A 23,111-nucleotide genomic window follows, 5' to 3' on the forward strand; every position below is an offset into this window, starting at 1 on the left:
TAGTTACTCTAGCCTTAATCTTCCAATTGGTAGTCGATTGATCAAGGTCTTCAATAAGATTGAATACTGCAGACTCCATTGAAGCTTTTGTTCAAGTCAATTAAACAAAGTGTCAAGCATTAACAATTGAGGAATTAAAAACTTCAAAATATTAACAAAAAATGACAGCATGCACGATGAAGAAATAATGATAACATATTAGATCAGTTCGTACCAATCAATGATATTTTTAGAGAGAACAAATAGAGAGGAAACCTAAAGTTTTATTTTTAGTGTCAGAGTATGTTTAATGTTTATCTCAAGGCATTAAAATAACATGCATTTGCAAATGATATATGCAACTTGATAGGTTATGATACTCTATTTTATCTCAATGATATATTCAAACTGGTAAATTGATGCTAATTGATACTCTATTTTAACTGTATGATAAAGACTGCCAACAATATGGTCTTGATTGATTCTCTAATTATTCGTCAATTATCTTATTCAATCTGGTAAGTTGATGATAATTGATATTTTTTTAAAAATATGTAAGATGAAGACCGACAACAATATAATCCTCAATGATTAGGTCATTAATCATCAATTATCTTCCTATCTATTCAATATAATTTTTGAATATATAAGTACAATTTAGATGTAACGGAATATTATATTTTAAATTTTGAGTTAATTAATTAATTAAGATTAATCAATTAAATTAATCCAATCATCACAATCAAAGTCTTATTGATCCCTTTTTTTATTACTAACTTGTATATTTTTTTTCATTACTCTGTCTGTTTCTCTAATTCATTTAAAAATATGCATAAGATATGAAAATGGTATGAATATTTATAACAGAATCTATTTGATTTTTTCGAAATGGAATTATATATAACATCTTTTTTCAAAACTTTAGAATATACATATTAAATTAATTTATTTATTTAAACTGTTGAGTTGAGATAATGTGATCAAAATTGTTCGAACATTTAATAAAGACAAATACTGGCATAATTATGATTTACAGAGAAATTAAAAAATAATCCATAGCGTGGTAAATAAGTTTAATCAAAACAAATACGACAATGCGGTTGAATCAAGAAGTTTAATAGAATTTCAGGAAAAAAAATTGTCTTCAAGTTTCGTTGACGGGAATGGTTCTGCAGCATCATATTTGGATTTGTCAAATGTCCATCAACCTATATTGCAAAGTATGTAAAACTTATAAGCGTTTATATGAAAAAAATGATGTAAAATTCAAAAATATATAATTTATATTTAGTTACCTCTGCCTCAAATATAAGACATCAGGATAATCAAGATTGATAAAAACCTTTGTTGACGGAATATTGCTGATCTGCGCTCTTCCTGTTTTCAAGAGCGAAAAATATTTATTATTTAAGAGCTAGAATGAATTGTATAACCTATGAGAACACTTACAATTTTAAAGGTTTTTAATATAAAAAATAAGACATTAACCTCGATACATAAAGACTCTAACAGATGCCAGAATCACAATTTTGGGTTCGATTTCGGTAACTTGGTACAATGATTCAAAATTTGTTGGCAAAGAACCGCTAAAACACACTTGGATGGACCTCCTAACACGAATATAATAAAACGTCAAACACTTATGGATGTTCAATAGTGTTAATACATAAAATAAGAAAACTGGAGGATGGCATAGTATTTTTATATTTGTCAAAAAATTTATTGAAGAATCTTACACGCCATCTGAAATTCTGAAGCGTAACACTTCCTTTTCACCAAATCTTGTCATAATAGATTGTACTGGTTGCAGGAGTTCAACAATTCCAATAACATCTACAACAATAAACTTAAAGTTAAACACAACAAATTGTAAGCAATTTGTTCTAAAATTTTATAAGCAATACCAGTGGAATATATAGGAAGCTCATCGAGAGCATAACAATGAGGAGAATTATATAGGAGCGTCACAGGAACCAAATCAAATTTATGGCGCGGTATACTCAAAATTTCCTCAGGTTCCAACATCACCACAGTGATGGGAAGAAATAGGATGTGATTTGCAGAACGTACAGGCCTCAGAAATCCTGCAGCTGGAAGAACCTTAACATTTCTGATACGTAACAATCTTCCAGGATGAATGATAAAGTAAAACAAATTCCAAAGAGCTAGTGGAATAATTGCAAGTATGTGATTATTCTGCAAAAAATAAAATCTTAGGATAGAGACTGGTAAACACAATCATATATGTGGTATAAGTCATATAGTTATTCAATCAAACCTCACAGTCCAATAGAATAAGATTGTGCCTGACTAAGACACCTTGTCGATTAGTTGATAACCACATTCTTGTCACACGGACCTTCAAAGTCCAAGCAGTATTATTACCATCCAGATTGGATAAATGATGATGGTCCTGCATATCTGAGTAATGAAAAAGTTAATAGATGTTATCAAAAAAGGAGTATATTAAATGTTCATTTCAACCAATAGGTAATGAATTGTAATTATACTTGGATGTTCTGCCATATGAACTCTGAAATTAGTTTATGAGTTGGATATATAGCAAAAACAATCTGAATGTGTGGAGCGTTGAAGACAATCGGCTGTATTTTTAATAAAGATATACACTATCTTTATAGTTAAGGTGATAGGCTGATAATTAGTCCATGAAAATATCAATCAATAGATATCTTTGTATGATGATCCCTAACAGCTTACACCAATATTAGCTAGGAAAAAAAGTGTTAAAATATAATCTCAATTAGTATCATAAATGTGATATTAAACAAATATCTAAATATGAGTTAGTTATCTAATACAAATTGTTAGTATCCCATAATCTTCTCTGATTATCATAATGTCTCCTTATCAATATAAAACATATCACATCTAATTATATTGAGAATTTGATATGCATAAAAAAAACTATTCCAGAATCTGCCTTTTACTTAGTAGTTATATGAGAATGAATAACCAATATGACCTGATATAATTCTAATTTAATAACAAAAAAAAATTCTCGTACTACCAATTATAATAAAATGATGAATAACTTAGTCAGAATTGTAAATGTGCAATACAAATAACTACTATGATACATTATCATCATTTATGCTCGGTAGGTTGTAAAATACTTCTTCATAGACTACATTTGATGTAATATTTGTGGTGGTACCATATTCATGGTCAAATTATTACAATAAGTTAGTTAAATCAAATATTATCACAATTTAGGAAGGTTGTAGAAAACTTCTTCAAACACAACATTTGATGTTATATTTGTGCTTTTCCCATTATCGTCATCAATAAGAATATGTAGTCCTTCTGAAGATGTAACACGGGATATTGCAACGTATAACTGACCATGTGAGAATACGGGCCGAGGAAGATACAATCCAACTGTGTCCAATGATTGACCTTGGCTCTTGTTCACAGTCATGGCAAAACATAGTTGGAGAGGAAATTGCGTTCTTTTAAATTCAAATGGCCAATTTGTGTCTGTTGGGACCATATCGATTCTTGGAATTAGATGTTTCGTACCAACTTGAGATCCACAGAGAATTTGACATTCTATACAGTTTTTTTTGCAGCCAGTAACTATCATCCTTGTACCATTGCATAGACCCATAATCTGATTTAAATTCCTCATCAACATAACAACGGCTCTAACCTTTACTTTCAACTCATGTTTAGGCATACATGGCATATTTATGGAGTTCAAATACTCAACTGGAAATGATGAATCAAAGTCCTTATCATCAACACCCCTGTCTTCAATTGAATCTTGGCTGAGATAAGTATGCATATTACCCGGAACTCTTTCAAGAATCTGTGCATTGATGTCATCAACTACAACGTTTGTTGGAGTCAAAATAGATCTCGATCTCAGATACTCCTGTGAATGCAAGTTATTCTGAAAATCTGGATATATAATGTCAATTAGGGTTTTAATGGGAGTTTTCAAGGGACTCTTGATAACATATTCATCAGGAACTACAACCTCAGTTTCAACATCTGCACGATGAGTATCAATGCATTCAACTTTTCCGTCTCCAATATCATGTTGCCATTTACTAAAGTCAGCTATTACTTTATTTCTAGTTTCAGAATTACCTGAATGTAATCTCATGTTCTGACTGAGAAGAAAGATACTGCAAGATTTCCAAAGCTGGGATTTGTTGAATGATGCATTCACTATTTCAGCCCTTCCAGCCTTAGGCAGAACAGGTAATATCTGTCGAAAATCGCCTCCAAAAACAACTGTAATACCACCAAAGGGTCTTCTTCCTCGTTCTACATCAACGGTAGCCATTATGTCTCGCAAGCTTCTGTCAACGGCTTCAATTGCATAGCGATGCTGTATTGGAGCTTCATCCCATATTATAAGACTTGTGTGTTGCATCAACTCTGCAATGTCTGTATCATGTTTTATTCCAGCAATAGAACTCTGATCTAATTTAAGAGGTATCTTAAACCTAGAATGAGCTGTTCGGCCACCAGGAAGAAGTGTAGCAGCAATTCCTGAGCCTGCAACAGGAAGAACAATCTTTCCTTCTGATCGAAAACGTGAACAAAGAGTTTACCAAAGAAACGTTTTACCGCATCCACCGCTCCCGTAAACAAAAAACATTCCACCTTTATTTTTGTTTACATTATCAACAACTGCATTATATACATCCAGCTGCCTTGAGTTCAGATTTTTATGAGCTTTGTCATGATTAAGTCTCAATTCTTCTCTATTGTAGCTAGTTTCCTCAGCAATAAGACGATTGACAAAAGTGTGGAAAAATCGTTCATCAGGAAATGGCATCATATGAAAATCTCTTAAGGACTTACCAACATCATTTAACAACTTTTCAATCTCTACACAAAAAAAATGGTAAATGATCCGACATCTAAATAAAAATAATAAAAAAATACTATAAAGTAATAAACATAAAATGTATTTAATACTGATCACACACCTGCTAAAGCATAGTTCTGGATTTCATACTCGGACAGTGTTAAATGAATGTTATCTGAAATCTTACGCCGGATATAAAGAACATCGTCTGACAATGCTGGCCAGTGTTTTTCCCATAGCGCAAGCGGATCAGACACCGAACAATATGCCAGTATGTTAACAAACATAGCCCGAATTTGGATTGGCATAGCTGACAATGCATTTTCTTCCAAAGCATCATGCCATTGCTTGTCATTATTCAACAGACCAAGAGCACCACATGCTTCCTTAAATGTATCATATGTAGTTCCATCAATAGTGTGCAACTGAGAGAAAGATAAAGCACCTTTACATCTAAGTAACAGCATTCGAAGGTGAAATAATCCACCAGTTGTTGCATGTACCTCTGCTAACCTCCCAACCACATCACCTCTTTGTCTAAGCTTCCATTTAGCAGTTTTCTTTATCCATGTAAATTGGGTGGGAAAGTCAGAATACGTAAAATTTCGAGCTTGTGGAAATTCACTGTTAGCTACAAACCAAGCCTCTAGTTTACTTTTTTTGAAAGTCGCGTTATTGCACACATTATATGGAACTACATTTTGATTGTCAAGGTTGATCCCTTTTTTGTTGATAACTCTACCAGTGTTACGCCTCCGATAAACAGGAAAACCACAATCGTCAAAATAGGTATTACCATTAAACCTGCAAAACAAAACATTACATGCGTCGAGATTAATAATAAAATAGACTTATTACAGAACATATGTATCATTCTATTTACTCATACCTTTTTGGGAAATGACGCATGCATTTTCCTTTAACCATACATGGAGATGTGTATAAGTCTTTACCACAGGGTCCTTGCATCATGTAGTTTTTAACAGCTACATATGCTATTGGATTAGAATTCTTATCTGGTATTTCAGCAGAAACCAACCGGTCAACCATTTCAATAGAATTAGGTCTGCTTTCAGGGCTCAGCCAGATTAGCATATGCACGTGTGGCAAGCCACGCTTCTGGAATTCAATTACATGCATAACTGTGCAAAACATAAGTAAATAAAATATTTAATCTATGCATGTGTGTAGATATGATTAAAAAAAATTAAATGTAAAATTATCCGTGTCCATAAATTTTTTTTTACCTCCTATACACTTTCCAAAGTAGTTCTTCTTTTTAATCAAATCTAATAGCTGATCAAGCTTCAGTTTAAACATGCGAGAAACAATATCCGGTGCATCAACAAGATCAACATTGGGCAACAATTTAAGCATTTCTTGTATCTCTGGCCACTTTGAGTTGCAAGTCATGGTGAGAAATAAGGATGGATGACCAATTGCACGACATATCGCCAAGGAATCCTTAAAGTATTGAGACATGTATCATTGGGATCCAGTGAATGAAGCAGGCAGTATAACAGCTTTTCCAACATGCATTGGATCATGGTCACCTTTACTGAGAGCATCACGCACAGAATTATACAAAGCAGCACGGATGGTAGTTTGATGCGTTGAAACCCAGTCTAATCTATATTGTTCAATGGCAGCAAACTGATCCATAACATATTGTTGCCACAAACGTCCTGCAAGGTATGGCGTTAAACCTGAAATTAATGAGACGATGGTGAGAATATACACATAGCCATTACGCATTTTATATTCTAATCACATTGCTTACTTATAATAAATACCTTCAGAAGTGTGTATCATAACCTTGTAACAATAATATTCTCTTAGTGAAACATGTCGCCTCTGTGTTGAGTCAGGATCAAGGTCTTCATCATCTAAATTCTCTATTTCAGAGTATTTATTGCTTATCAGAGGTATACGTTTATGATAACCCTCGGTTCCCCAAGGAAACAGTAGTGGATATTGCAACTGCATGAAATGTGGATCTGTTTCATATATCCTCTTCAATCCTTCTTGTTTGGAATTCACAATCGTGTCTCTAAAACCACTGGTATCCGTATCATCACTAACAATGAAAGCACCAACTTCATCAGATGGAGTAATGTGGTTTGGTCTACCGCTAGAAGATTGAGATGATATGAGGACTAACTTAAACTCATCCAGCTCTTCATTTTCGAACCGATTCCGAGCCATGCGAAAAGCTTTGACTAACTCATTGTTCTTGTCTAACATACCTAAAAGTTCCTCGATAATATCTGGATCAACATTGTCAGAAGCACCTCCCATTGCATTAATTCTATTCTCAACCTCATTCTGCGTGTCATATATGTAGAGCTGGCAGAATTTGGGTGAAGATCCATCTAACGGTACTAAACTCCCAACCAAATGATAGTTTTGACCTTGTAAGCGAAAACAATAAGGAAAGCTACCTCTGTTTATTGAGTTATCAATCTTATCACCGCTGGAAGTGAATTGGAACATGCAGTTGTACACTCTTATGTACTGTTTAAAATGCCTCGATTTCTCACCACCAAGTAACAAAGAAGCTAGTGGTTCTGGTGGCGGCCTTTCTTTTGGCAAATGTATCTGACCATTACGACAACACATAGAAAATGTGGGCTCTTTACGCGGACATGATTTATTATTACGCTCTTCGTTCCACATAGTAGCACCACATTTATTGCACAACTTATCCGAACGACCAAGATCCATATATCCACACCACAAATTCTGATTCAATATTACCTCTTCCATGTCATCATGATACATATCATCAATTCCAACATCTGAATCACTTGACTCTGAATCCACAAATTCAACCACATTGTCAAAATCTGATATCAAATTCCTCTTTTCTGGAGATGCTTGTTCTTTATCCTTTCCTTTACTCTTTCTTGACTTCAGTTCATGGGGATTATTAGACTTTGACAATGCGTCAACATTATTCATAGAGGATGTACCAGGTCTTTTTCCTATAACTGTTGAAGAACGAACAAATACTTCAGCACACAAATGTGTGAATGGTAATAATGGGATCAATCCCAGCAAGGTAACTTTTTTTATAAATTCACATATCAGGAAACATGTAATAACGAAACGTACACATGGGATCTGTATAAATCTTCTCGATATTAGGGCCACGTACCCTGCATTTCTTAGCTGCAACAAAATACACAAAAGAATTTTAAATTGTTTTCACAACAATAAAAGCATGAAATCTTATAAATGAACATGCATAATCATGTACTAATGTGCATCACACAAAACTTACTCTGTGGTATTGTCTTCCTATTATCAATATTAGGACCACGTAATCTACATTTATTAGCTGCAACAAGAAATAACAATGGATTCTTGTTGGTCGTAATAGAAAATAAAACATAAAGTATTACAAATCTTATGAATTAGAAATTTCATAAACTGATTAATAGATAACATATATGATTCTTCTGAAGGCGTAAATTGGTAGTATTGGTGTTTCGTTAAAACACTGTTATTAGTAGCTAAAATTTTCTCAATATTGCGACCACGTACTCTACGTTTCACAGCTGTAACTAACAACATGATATAATGTTAGCAATTTAGTAAATGCAACAGAGCATACAAAAATATTTATTTCAATATAAAGTTATAATATAACATACACGGCAAATTGGTAATATCTGAGAGTGTAGCAGGCTGATCCATGCATCTAGCAATTGGAGTGTTATTCTCTTCAACTGTAATCCCCAAAATAGGTGAAATTTATACACTGACAGGCGTGCTATTTGATCCACCAAGACGTCTCAAACCCACACTTCTGCTCATACGTTTCAAATCTACAACAAAAAAAACAGAATAAATAGTCATACAAACATTCCCACTTCTGAACTTTACATTGGTAAAACAAACACAAATACCAGTGAAGGAAGTCCGGATGGTTCTATTAGACAAAACATCAGCAACAAAATTAGATGGATTGTGTGGACTGGAATCTCGTAATACATTTGTATTACTATTGAATAATGTTTGTAAAGGAGACCTAAATCCAACTATAAAATGCATATGAATCATGAGTTCCCAACATTCACTAATGTAACAGATAATAAACAATAATAATGGAAAACATACCAGATGATAATGCAGAACCTGTTGACTGTGTATTCGAGACTGTAACATTGGGACTCTGATTTTCTTTTTCAACACATACGTTTCTACGCTTCACAACTAATTCAATGAGACGAATATAAGAACATGAATTAGAACACAATCTACATACAAAATGTAAGAGGAAGAATGATATTCACCATTCGACTCAGAAACAGGAAAACTTGGGGTAGCCTGCAACAGAGAAGATTGATTTGAGCCCTGATCTGATGAATCTTGGCTACGAATCAAACGTTTCAACCCTACGGAGAAAAACATAAAATCATTCAAAATCATATAACACTTAACGTAATTGATAGTTAACAGTTATTCATGATGAAATCAAACCTAAAAGTGATGTCCTTGCAGATCCTGAGCCTTCCAGGGAGCGTGAATCCATGCTTGACAGGAGATCGGCGGAGCTAAATCATCATCGTCTCTTATCTGCACAAATCAAAAAAATATGAGTAAACGATAATGAATTGAAGGCGCGGATGAGTATTATAGAATCAAAAAGATACATAAGAATTCGAATTTTGAAATTTGATTGTGAGGGATGATAAAGTAGATTGATTTCCCGTGTAAACAAATTCAAAAAAATTCAAACGTACCATTCAGTTGCTACAATCAGGGAGTGGGTTAGGTGTATTTAGGTTAGTTTCTAAAATGGGTTATAATGCATTTAAATCTTAAAAGATCCATGGATATGTGTATAATATAATGTTTTATGTGTAAAAAAATTAAATGGGTCATGGATAGTGGGTCATGGGTAAATTCATGGGTAAATTTAGTGGGTAAATTCTAAATGGGCATTAGTAACCTTTAAGATAATATAGATAAAAAATAAAAATAAGGATTGAATAATTCTCCATATTTATTGAGAAATAAATTCTTGTAAATCTTAAAATTATCAAACCTCTAAAAATAATTATCATTAATTATAATATGAACGATAAATATTTATATATTTTAAACCAAATTTATCAAATAAAAGGAACGTGAATAAAATACTAAAACAGAAAATTAACAGACTCATATAAATCTCCCATTTACTCGCGGCAAGACCAAAAATTAAATTGATAATATTATCGAGTACAACTTATTAACACATTCTAATCTTGTAACCTCCAAAATAATTCGCACACCAAAAGAAGAGAAAATAATAATACTAATAACGTTAAAAATTTATTTATATTTATTTATTTATTAGTATATTATTTTTTAAAAAAAATATTACGGTCGTTTCACCAACTTATGAGTAAGTTAATAAATAACCAAAACCTCAAACGTAACTAGTATCAAATACCACATTCATCATAATGATAATCATAACAATAATAGTAATAATAATAGGAGTATTGCGTCCCCTTTTGCTACTAAGCCACTTTTAATAAAAATCTAATCTCGAAATAACTTGCAAAATACTTAGCGCGTTCTTAGGATTCGAAAATTTACTAAAATATTGATATATTTAATAATCCACTTAGGTTCACGATATAGATTTAACCGAACTATTGAGATAACCTACTTAGAAATTTGTGATCGTTACAGTCTTCCCCCTTTAAAGGATTTCGTCCTCAGAATCGACGCTGTTAAACAGGTACAAGCAACTTTTATACATCTCCTCCAGGAGTTCCCAAGTTATTTTTTCTATAACGTGATTTCTCCAAATAGCTTTGACTAGATTGACTTTCTTATCCTTTAATGATGCCTTTTCTGTTCTACAATTAGTATATGTTGCTCCTCGTATGTCGAAACAGATTTTAATTCTTTCGGCTCATAATTCAGTATATGTTGATCTTCGAGGCTGTAAGAATTTCGAATAAAGAAATGGAAAATGTCAAGAATATACTAAAATTTAGGGTTTAACATTAATTGATGAGAACAACTCTAATTTTTTCAAACTCTGAAATGGAAAAATATAGCTTAGGCTCAAATTGCCTTTCTTCCCGAAACCTAGTATATTCTCTTGAAACTTTGAAGTACTAACCATTCCAGGGGTTCTACACATTTCGAATATACATAAGAATTATTAAGTGTCAACCAAGGGCATTAGTATGATCGATTGATAGGGAAAATAATTTGCAAAAAGGTGAACTGAGAGATCAATATGATCATTGAACTTCTATTACATTGTCATTAGGACGATCATCAAAGTACACAAGATAATCAGCCTTAAGTACTGTTATGACAAGAAATAAAACAACTAGTGGCGTCCCACCAAACCTCTATCAAACAGACAGATAGTCCTTTCCCCTATATAAATAGGGTTGTTCATCTCAGTGATAACAGAGGATATATATAAAGAACAAGGGATGATGCAAGAAGGGTTCAAAATTACAAATTTATACAAAATGATATAAAAATAACCCTCTGAACAATAGAGGTTCCTTTCAAGGAATACGAAAATATCTTTGCAAAAATTTGGATGAAGAAAATCACCAACCAAGGATGAACTAATATATTAACTCCCTTTTAAACCCTAGACACAACAACTTGTATTATATCTTAGGTGGTTTTTTTAACACATGCTTACTATGCCTTCGGTCTGAGTGTGATAATGTATAATTAAATTATGTGTTGTGCCCAAGCATTCTTGGAAATTCTTTTGAAATCTCGAAGTAATATCAAGCGTCGAAATTTGATACTGTCGACTTAGGGACTTCATGTCTCATTATAATCTCCCTCGTATATACAAGTTTTCAAATTTATCAAAATGTTTCTCTCACCGACTAGAAGCAGGTTTAGTTAGTCGATCTACAATATTACATATCACGTTGTGATTAGCTCTTGTCTTTGATACTCATAATATTTTCTCTCGTCAATTAAGGCTTCTTATCTTCATCACTTTTTCTAGACATTGTCAAATATTTTTTGACATTTCTGGTTGTGTTTGGATTCCTTATTTCCGTTAATTTGTTTGAACTAGGATCCTTATTTCCAACTTCGGGTTGTCATTTTCAGGAACTAACTCCTTTTCAAAGTAACCATCATTTTAACCTTTCTTCCCAACTTAAGCATTCGCTACCTTATTTGTCTTTCCTAGATGATACTCTTGTGACCATAGTCTTTTATAAACTCTAATCATATTCCTTGTTTATTATTATACCTTTTCTGTATATATATAACCATGTATTCCCATGAATCAAATCTTCATTTCATCCGTAAAAAGCCATTTTTTATCAACTAGGTATTTGTCATTCGATCCAATAATTCTCATTAGATATATGAATAGATTCGATAAATACCAATTACTCTCGGATAGGGTATTCAGATGGATAATTCCATTAGATAATGAACTAGAAGTTCCAAAACCATCTATGTCAATAATTTAACAATTCCAAGTGTTTTTCCTTCATACTCTCGATAAATCCGCGTAGTTCAAACTTATGCAATATGTATCATTTTCATCTTCTTATCTTCTTCTTTTCTTTTCTCCTTTATTTTATTCTCTTCTTTTTTATAAGAATATCCTTAACTTTTAAGGAAACAAATATTATTGTTAATGTCAAATCATGCGTAGGGCAACTCGCTTTTAATTCCTTCAACTGCCCTGAAGTGTAGGTTATAACTCCCTCTTATGGTATCAAAATGCACCCTTATCCTTTATAAGAAACATCACTCCCAATTAAAAAATTCCTAATTTCATCAATTAAAGTGAATTCTAGTACAAAATCAAACCCCTCTTGTCTCTTGAGATTTTTTTTACACTCAATGATCCTTCCAATTTTCTTAATTGTTTTCTAAGTCAGGTTAGGAGTGGAGTTATTTTAGAAACATCCTGCCCAAATATTTGGTACTAACCTGCTCAACCAAAATGACTTTTTACTTTCTCTATAATGTTAAGTTGGTCACCTAATTTTCCACTAATTTTTCTTTTGCTAAATCCCACCTCATATCCAGTGAATTGTACTATTATTAATCAAAATCTAACTTTGAAAATTTTGCATACAAATTTCTTTCTTCTCAAGGTTTCTAAATTCAACCTAAGGTAGTAAGTAAGGTGTTCTACGTCTTCTTCAAGCAACTTTAAAATATTAACGTGTCCTCGATAAATACTGGCATCACTTATTCAAATACGTTTTGGGGTACACCATTCATTAGATCCGTAAACCCGTCTAAATTGAGTTAATCAAACAGGACATCACTTAATATCACAGTGTCTATATCTTATTATTAAGGTCATCTTTGGCACAATCTTTTAAGTTTATATTTAACCACGATAATCTAACCGTGAATCAATTTTACAAAAATATTCAACTCCTTTTCATCCAACAACCTTCAATCCTTAGTAGTAGATACTTGTAGTTAACTGTTAACTTGTTTAAGTCCCTATAAATACTTTATCTCATCTTTCTTCTTTATAAACAAAATTGTTGCTTCATTGTGAAATAGGCTAAACTTAGTCAATCCTTTGTTAAATATTTTCGATAACTGGGTTGCCAATCACTTTACTTCTGATGAGTGTTGTTAACCACAACTTTTAAAATCGTTGTTATTACTGGGAAATATCTAGTAAAAAATTAATTTCTCTCTCAAGTGGTAATTCTTACAATCCATTAGAAAATACATCCTTAAAATCGTTAGACATATAAATTTCTTCAAGTTTTAGGTTACTGATCTTCTTTTCCTATGCTTACAACATTTAGCCATTAAACCTGACACCCTTGGGGCAACAATCCTTTAGTTTGAATCATGGTCTATGAATTCTTGTGTCCACTTTCGTCCATGTAACAAGTTTCAAACATCAATTATTCTAAGTATCGTAGCTAGGTAACCAATTCATTCTTCATATTTCATAGGATTCTTCTAACTTAAGAAAATAAAATTATCGTATGATAATTATCCTTGAATCTTTATTCTACACACTCCACCAGTTGAAAAGACTTCCTGACTCACAAATTCTATTATCAACACTTCATTGAGTGGAACTGACTATATTCACAATATTATTGGTTAAGGAGTTTTACGAGCACCTCTATCAATCAACATACATACACTGTCAAAGTTTACTTAAAGATGTACTCATAATCACTCTGTTGTCATTTATAGTATCTCTCACAATCACTTTTAAAATGCAAGGGGTAATATTGATATTGTTGTTGTAGTTATTTCTGCTTGGGGAGGTCATAAACCTTAGTACCTGATTTTCCCTTAGAGTTTGATTGCACTTACGCGCATAACGGGTTTTTCTTTTCACCATAACTACAGTTAATCATCTTATTTCTATTTTCTTCCATAGCTATAAAATGTGGTAATATTTTAATGGAAATGTCCTCAATTCTTCTTCTTATAAATCCTATACTCTTTTGTAGTGGGAGGTCTCCTTAAATCTAACTTATTATCTTAAGTCACTTAATACATTAGGCTCATCTCTTGCGCATCCTTACATTCAAATATTCAGTTCTTATTCCTCCTATCGTCTCGTCTTGCAACACCTTCTTTTCATCTTAATTTTATGTTATTTCCTTAAAATTTTCTTATTAAATCGGAAGACCTCATCTCTTTACAATCGGTCTTTGGAATACAATTGGCTCCATCTGAGTCTTTGAATACCTTATAATGTACTTCCTTAAAAGCATTATTGTGAACCTAATCCTTGATGTGATCGCTCTCCCTTTCATAGCTATTTTGGCTTCCAGCCATTTTTTAGTCTCACATTTCAGCATATAAGCAGCAAAATTTATGTTATTATTCTCTTCTTTCCAACTATACCAAAAGTCTTCCTTTACTCCATCAGGTGAAATTTAGCTTCAATGGGGTCAATGGTTCCATTAAACTTAGGAGGATTCAATAATTTGAAAAGACTTATAAATCGTAGTAGGTTAGTTATGTCTCTAAGGGGCCTTTCCTATATATTTCAAGGTTTATGAGTTTTTTCCATAGAAGCCTTAACATTAATTCAGAAGTTTAGTGATATTCTAATTCTTAATAAAAAATTAAACTTGTCATTTGTTTCCCACCTCTAGTGAAGATTGAGGGTCCTTTCGGGATCTCTTCCATCTTTCTAATAAAATTCAAAATATTAGGTTCGATCAAACTTAACCAATATAAAATGGAAATACTGGGAAAATTTGGATTATGTCCCAAATATGAAATCAACGTAGACTCACAAAATCTTTTTAAATTTGTCATGCTGAAACGATCTTTTCATTATCCAAGTTTTAAATTGGTTAGAAGACATTCTTTAAAAAAATCACTGTTTAAATCCTTTTAGGTTCTTGAGTGGTGAAGAAAATATTTTGGTAAAGTCTTTATAAAACAAGTATTTGAAGTTGAGATTATATTTGGGATAATTTTCGTAAAACAAGTATTCTAATTAGTTTGGGTATGAAAGAATTTTTAATGGATATGTTTCCTTAAAAAATATGTGTTTAAGAGATTTCCTTATAAAGAAAGTTCGTTGACGTGGTTAAAATACAATTTATAAAATGGTGAGGTTTAGAGAATTCGGGGTTGACGTAACTTGGGTGTAACAGAAAATATGGTTTAAAGGTTTGATACAATTCTAGGTTCTCTCTTCTATTGACAAGTTCAATAAGATATTATGTAAGAGATATTGTAACTATAATAACAACTAGTGGTGGTATGGCTGTAAACACTATTAACACCAAGTAGTCTGAATCAGGTCAATATTATAATACTTATCGGGGTCACTATTTAATATCAGCCCTTACAGGACACATATTCAGACTAGATGATCTAATAGTTTGAAATATTACGTACCTGTCCCATCCGTCTAATCAACATAATGCATACTAAGGAAAAATATCTCATTTTCTTATCTAGTCCAGCGCATGTTCCAATATAGACCCAAAATACGCGGCACTACCTTTATATAGAAGTTTGTAATCCATCAATATACATTCCCGACTCAATATGTACTCGCGTCAACCTTTTCGGCTTTATCCACCAATCAATTGAATGTGGATGTATAATATAGATAATGTCATGCCTAATAGATCAAACTAACTTATTCTCAAAATTCGTCATTACTCATTGTGAATCAAATAACTCCTTTTCTTTAATGCATTACTCGGTCAGTAGCGAGGTCGTAACCATTCTAAACAAACCTTATAGATATGGGACGCATCCTTGTATTTAGCATACTCCATCTGAATCTCTAAAGAAGGTTCTCGTATACTATTACTGACTCGGGGTCTCTGTCATTCTAACCATTTCTGAAGAGATCGAAAGAATTGTCATAGTGAATCCTCTGGATGAAAGATAACTTGGCATAATGGTTATCAAAGAGGTTTTATAATTACAGGGGTCTCTTTAACTGGTGCAATATCATAATCCAATACGGGTGGGGCTGCTATAAAATTTTAAAACAACAGTTTGGGTCGAGTTGTTATATGTCTTATAGGTCGCTGTCATTAAATCTTGTATTCTTATTTCAGAAGATGTATGTCTATTCGTGTTCAAAACTTAGATACGATCCAGTGAAAATATTAAAGCATTGACTTGTTTAGTCATAACTTAAGTTGAAATCTTATTAGTGATGTCTATCATAGTCGTCATAAATGGTTTGCCTATAGTCAAGGTGTTAGGAAATGAATAACAAATAGAGGGGGGTGAATGTGTTTTACTGTTTTTATGCTTTTCTTGAGCTTTTTATGGTTGAACAAAATAAATTAAATCTTGTAGTAAAATGTGTTATTGTAGAAATTAAACATGCAATAACAAAGAACACAGATCTTTTCAAAACTCACTTAATTTTATATTAAAATTAAGAATGTTTTGCTACAAAATTTCTAGGCTCTTTGTTGGTAAAGAGCTTAGCTTCTTCTTGAGAGAGTTACAAGATTTTCTATCTAAATTGTTACAACTGACTAAAGGAAAAGTGTTAACTTTATAATTTAGTTAACTCCTGGTTTACACAGTGTACAATAAGACATGCTATTAGCTTTAGTAAACTGTCACTTGTCATTTCCATTTTAGGAAAAGTGTATCTTCTATTTCTGGCTTAGCATATCTTAGCATCCTATGTTTACTTTGATCTTCATTTGTCAGTTAATCTTCACCATTGATCTTGCATATCCTTCAAGTTGCTTTTTGTAGACTTGTCAATCCAGCTGTTCGGAATGTTTGTTGATTGTGAATCTTGGATATTGAACTGTTCTGCAAATTGTACTTTGAGATTTTACCTCGAGATCTCCATTTGGTCTATAGAGAACTTGATATTTCGATAAGTATATTGGCTTATTGAGATCTCTAATACTCCATAGTTAATTTGACTTGTAGAGGTCTCTGAGTTCTCTATAAGAGAATTTGGCTTGTCGAGATCTCTAGTCTTCATATCTTCACTTTGACTTATCGATATCTCTGAGTTCTCTAGAGATTTATTGACTTATCGATAACTCAGAGTTCTCTAGTAAAATTTGACTTGTCGATAACTCAGAGCACTACGCCATAAGTGGGTTATTGTAATGCCTAAATGGTGTTACAATAGGCCCAAAAAACGTTACATCAGGTCTATTGTAACACCAGGGGGCGTTACGTATACGAGCATTACAATAAATACCCTAATGTAACATTTCTGTGATCTATCGTAACAGTGATAAAAACGTTACAAACGTTACAATAGGCAACTAATGTAACAGTATAATGCCCAAATGTAACGCAAAATGAGTGATACATTAGGTTCAATAAAGATTTCAAATATGGACCCCACATGTGAGTCCCACAACCTATTGTAACAATATGTTTTATCTATTGTAACACCATTTTTTGTAATAAAGCAACACTAGCATATGTAATATAACACTATATGTAAACATATTTACACTGGAATAGTCAAATGTAACAGTTATTTTTAATTTTTTTGAAATATATACTCAATCTAAAGAACAATCCCATAACAATAAAATATCAAATTTGCATACATAAGTCTCAATTTTTTGAACCAAACTATTAAATAACAGTCTCAGTACTACATAGGAGTCTCATTTCTAATGCTAACAACTACAACATAACATCCAAGCTATCCTTGATAAGAAAAAACTGCTCTTCGACTATTATCAAATCCAGTACGATATAGCACAATGAACAAAGTGTACCTACATCAAGTAGAAAGTTCCAGTCAATCTATGTTAACTTGAAAAAAAATCACTTTGACTAGCAAGTAGCAACTTGAAAGGGTACAATAATTGTGCATTCTCTAAAAAAATGTCAAACCTAATAAAAAAGTGTCCAGTAAGAAAGACAAACGTACATTTGCAACTATTAATTGTAGCAAACAACATATGTGTCGCTATTTCATAAAACTCCAGTATTAATACAACGGTTTCATTTTTTAGACTGCTCGTAAGTCGTAATCATGCATTAAACTTTTAATGTTATAGATTCTCTTCGGCAGAGGCCTTAATCTATCTACCTTGTTTAGAAACTGAATGTTTTCTAGGCAGTAAACATACAAGAATGCGAAAAATATGGTGAAACCAAGCAAAACTACTAAAGTAGTGACACCCGGTTCACTTAAAAAAGTTGTTCTTTCAACTCTAACTACTGGTTGTACAATTGAACAATTATTAATTCCCATAAATATTAGAGCTGCATACTTTACTCGGTAATCACAGAGACTGTCCAACTGTCCCTACACCATAAATATACAGAAAAAATGAAGAACTTAAGAGTTATACTCTAAGCATATTATAACAACAAATTTATTTTGAGTTCGAGAAATGAAAGTTAAACTTTTAGTGTCAAATTCCTAGAAAATTGTCCCCACCATCAACAGAGTAAATTATTGTACAAGATTATAATCGGGACTTCTCCGATAACTAACCTATTAATCTTTGTACAGATAGGTTCAAATATTATTAGTATGAGAAAGGATAGCTTTTTATATAATTATTTTCGTTGTCTAATTACTAAAATATGCAATGTATATAATTTTTCTAAAATTTAATTCTTAATATGACATTTTGTATTATATAATTTGTTCAAGCGCTTTTTATTTATAAGATGCACTCTAAGACCTAAACCTCTTAGCTCCACCACTAAATTCACACTGAATAATGCAAGTATTTTCAAAACCAAAAAGATAAAAAAAAGATTTATAAGTAACCAAAAAAAGGAGATGGATAAGTAATTTTTATAATTTAATACTTGTGAAATTCCTAATTACCTAAATAGTAATTCAGGACAATTGCACCACAAGTTTGTTAAAGGCTAGTCCAGCGTCTATATTTTCCCCTTGTGGATACATAGTATTGATCGATGTTGATGAATGTCATTATGCATAGTTAGTGTACATTTACCTTCATGAGAGAAGATTCTTTAGCTTTGAGAAGTTGCAGAACCTGAAGTACATAACATTCACAAATGTAGTTTTAATTCCATTACCCCGCCAATATCAGGCCCTTCATGTTTGCTGCCAATAACATTTATCTCGTTAATAAAAATAATATAAGGAGCCTATCATCTGGAAATAGAAAAAAGATCCTTAGCACGAGATGCAGCAACTCCAACAAACATCTACAAAATAGAACTTCCAGTTAGCTAGTTTCTGTAGTTTAAAAAAATTGTCAATAATAAAATAACAGAACATAATACACAATGCAGTACTTTTTCAGGAAATTACATGTATCTATTCCCTCATAGTCAGGTTTTCTTCTTCCTAAATTTTCAAAATGTGCAAGTAATATTAACTTCTTTCTGGAAATTCGTCAAAGCTACTAGAGACACACTCAAGTAACCAAGTTGGTCAGAATAATTGCCTAAATAGATGCCATAGTTTGGTATCATTGACATGAGGATATTCAATTTGAAAAGAATTAATGAGGCTCCTAAGATATTTAAACAGTATTAGTGCGTTCTGGTTTGTTAGTGTGTATGTGTGTGTGAGTGACTGAGTGTGTGTGTGTATGGGGGGGCCACCTTAGCATTCATGATAGCCGAGTTAATCATACAGTTTATCTTTAGCTTTTGAAAGAACTTGGCACATGGCTTTTATTTTCTCAGCAGCACTGCAAACATATCATACTTGGGGTCAGAATTGTAAGATATTATATATATGCAGAATTATACATTTCAATTACCTAGGATTCAGATCAGAATCAGAAGATGCATCTCGTAGAGAATGCTGACTTTCTTTAAGTCGATTCTGTAATTCACCAGCCAAATCATTGTGGTTCTTCATTGTCACAATGCTTATGTACACCCTTGCCATAATTATTTCATCATGAATCAATCGAAAGGTAAAATCAGAATTATCGTTCTCATTCTCTTTCCTCCATAGATTATACTTACCCAGGACTGCCGAGTCAACTGATTTGGAACGTTCAATAGCATCATTTTCAAGATTCAGGGTTACTTCATCATCTTGTTTTACCCAATCAGCTGCACACTTTTCTCATTTCTTTTCTCTTAATTGCTACACAAAATTGCCATTATCTTAGTCTTTTCTTTTAATTGCCATTATCTTAATTTCCTAAAAATATCCAATCTTTAAAAAAGTATCATACTCTCATACCAAGTGCATTTTGGGTGAGAACATCTAGTAAATCTTGCTCTAGAAGGAAGCATAGTAGCGACTAAACAACCAACAGGCAGCAGCAATCCTTGCACTCATAATATTGGTGGATGTAGTTGTCTGCAAATAATTTTATCAACACGACTTCTATAAGGAAAAAAGGGAAACTTTCAATAATGATAGTTCAACATAACTTCTCTTACATCTTCGATAAATAACTTCTTTGACTGAAATATTAATAGAAAATAGTTACAAAATCGAAATACCTAAAAAAGTTCATAGTTCAAAACTAAAAGAATCAAACCTCTTCAATGAAAGTAGTATGTAATTTACACAGGCCAATAAGTGCTTGTGCTGTGTGTTTCTCTTATAGTACACACACCTGAAATGATCTTTCCAGAAATTTTCAATTTTTTACTTTTATGCAATCATTAGTTTTTCAAATATGTAACGATTACGTGAGTATATAAGATAATGAACAAAGCATAATTGAGAATAATGAAACATTCTAAGGTTTAAAATGTTAAAATGTTTTCACACTGGCTATAACTAACAGTACCAATGTCAAGATTCATTTTTTATCTAATTAATAAAGCATTTTTAGTCCAAAACATTTTACTTCAAACATTTCTGAAGTGAATAATACAAATATTGATAAATTTTAGCGATATATTATTTCTTTATGTTATTTTTTCTTGTCCATTAGTTATTGACTTATGTAAGTTTCTTATTAGTTGCTACTTGATAGATGCTAAACATTAAAGAGGTGAGTAGGAATAATTATCAAATAGAACTATAAAAGACCGACCATTTTTAAAACACAGAGGTAACAAGAACGAGTATCTTTTTTTCAACAGATATTTTAACATTCATCTTTAAGAGCAATATATTATCCATGTCAAAATCGACTAAAAAGCTCCTTAAAACACATAAATAACTAATATATCAAAGAGGGATGGAGAGAGGGAGAGGGAGAGCGAGGGAGAGAGAGGGAGAGAGAGAGAGAGAGAGAGTTTATATAGAAGTGGGATAGAAGGTTGTACCTCAAATTTGAAGCCAAAAGCAGCTAGAAATCGAAAAAGGTACTTGAACCCAAATGGTTTGTCAAACCCTAATTGAACCAGAAACCTGAATATGTTACTCAAATCCCTAATTGGACCTTAACCGAACATGTTTCTGCCGAAGGAGAGAGGAATATATTAGAAGGGAAGAAAGAGATAAAGCTAAAGTGAGCAGAGTGTCTTGACCTAATTGATTACTCCTTTCATTTTTCAGCCCTGTTTGAAATTTTGTTGCCGCTCTGCCAAATATTCAACCGCCCAGCTCATCGCAAAATTTTAGTCACCCAAATATTTACTTTAATTTTTTTGTAAATATTCAAATATTTTAGCATTCTACATATTTTAATTGTAGAAGTAATTAATTATTTAAAGTAATATTTAAAAATCATAGATTATAACATATTATTTTCACGATAATTATAAATAAATTATTAATTTTTATGGTAAGTAAAATCTATTCAATTTAAACATATTAAAAAAATATATTATACGTAAAATATAAATTTCCAAAATATTTGACGAATTTTATTGTATATTACATTCTTGATTCATTAATAATACACAGTATAATATTAATACTAGATTTTATGATAATATTTTCACTTTAACATTTTTTAGAAATAAAAGTAACTAATGTAACATCAGGTGTTGTGTTACATGTTATGCAAAGCGGTATTTCTATGCAACACTAGCTTTATACCTATTGTAACAATAATTGAGAGGTGTTACAATAGAACAAAAAAATTGTAGCTAATGTAACGCTGTTTGTAACACTTTCATCTACTCTCAGTTTGTGGCAACTCTTCATTACTTTCAAGTTGCAAGGGATACAGTCAAATTTGTCACAGAATGAGTAGGGATCATTTGCATCTGCTTCATTGTACTTGCATGCTCCTTCAGCTGACTTGCTAACAACCTTTTTAGAAAGGTGAGTTAGATGATTTACATAGCCACATGTTTCACACTTCTTTCTCGGAGCATCTGCAACATAAACAAAATTATTGCTTTTATTTTAACCAATTTTCCCATTTATATTTTTCTTCTTCTTTCTTGTATCTTCAGTCTTGGTTTCTTTGACAGGTGTTTTGGAGCTTTGTTTATCCATGAGCTTCTCTTCAGCTTTGGAAGATGGAGTTGCTTCTGCATTTTTCTTCTCTTTATCTTCATCAACAATTTCTTGCTTAATAATCAACTCTTCCTCACTGAAATTTACTTCACATGCCTTGAACATAGGTGAATCAACCTTTTTCAGGATGGTTGGAACATTTTCAGCTTCTGTTGATTTCCCTTTGTCACCTATATTCTTCTTCTTGTTGTTCAAGGCATCATAATCAAGACCAATGACAATATTTGCACATGGCTTATTTTTCTCATGGTACTGTCCAATTAACTCAGATGCATTCTTGAAGGATTTCAATTTAACTTCATTCTTTTCCAGCTTCTCCCTAAGCACTGTGTTGTATATATGTTGTGTACTCGATGATTTCATGAACAAAACACCTTGGTAGATTTTACTTAGTGAAATTATGTAGCACTCGACGGATAAGATTTATAGTCCCGACGGAGACTCAATATAGTCCCGACGGATGATGACTTATTATTCATCGAGTGA

General features: G+C 32.2%; 1 protein-coding gene and 1 long non-coding RNA gene across 4 annotated transcripts; both read right to left on the minus strand.

Moving 5' to 3' along the window:
• Positions 1–3,202: 3,202 nt before the first annotated feature.
• Positions 3,203–6,304, minus strand: LOC141685888 (uncharacterized). The gene is made up of 5 exons (XM_074490964.1): positions 6,070–6,304; positions 5,712–5,964; positions 4,944–5,626; positions 4,579–4,842; positions 3,203–4,533 (listed from the first exon to the last, which is right to left on the minus strand). The coding sequence occupies exons 1-5, from the start codon at positions 6,302–6,304 to the stop codon at positions 3,203–3,205; spliced, it is 2,766 nt and encodes a 921-aa protein (XP_074347065.1).
• An 11,501-nt stretch (positions 6,305–17,805) lies between these two features.
• LOC141686919 (uncharacterized) lies at positions 17,806–21,745 on the minus strand. Of its 3 annotated transcripts, none has more exons than XR_012560854.1 (6): positions 21,482–21,743; positions 20,439–20,558; positions 20,005–20,339; positions 19,844–19,932; positions 19,225–19,337; positions 17,806–18,021 (listed from the first exon to the last, which is right to left on the minus strand). It is a non-coding gene; the product is annotated as an uncharacterized LOC141686919 (long non-coding RNA). The 3 variants fall into 3 exon arrangements; XR_012560853.1 differs by having other exon boundaries at positions 19,225–19,441; XR_012560852.1 differs by having other exon boundaries at positions 19,225–19,932; positions 21,482–21,745.
• Between the last annotated feature and the right edge of the window lie 1,366 nt (positions 21,746–23,111).

Source organism: Apium graveolens, chromosome 9 (assembly GCF_009905375.1).
Source record: "Apium graveolens cultivar Ventura chromosome 9, ASM990537v1, whole genome shotgun sequence".
Classification (NCBI taxonomy): Eukaryota; Viridiplantae; Streptophyta; class Magnoliopsida; order Apiales; family Apiaceae; genus Apium; species Apium graveolens.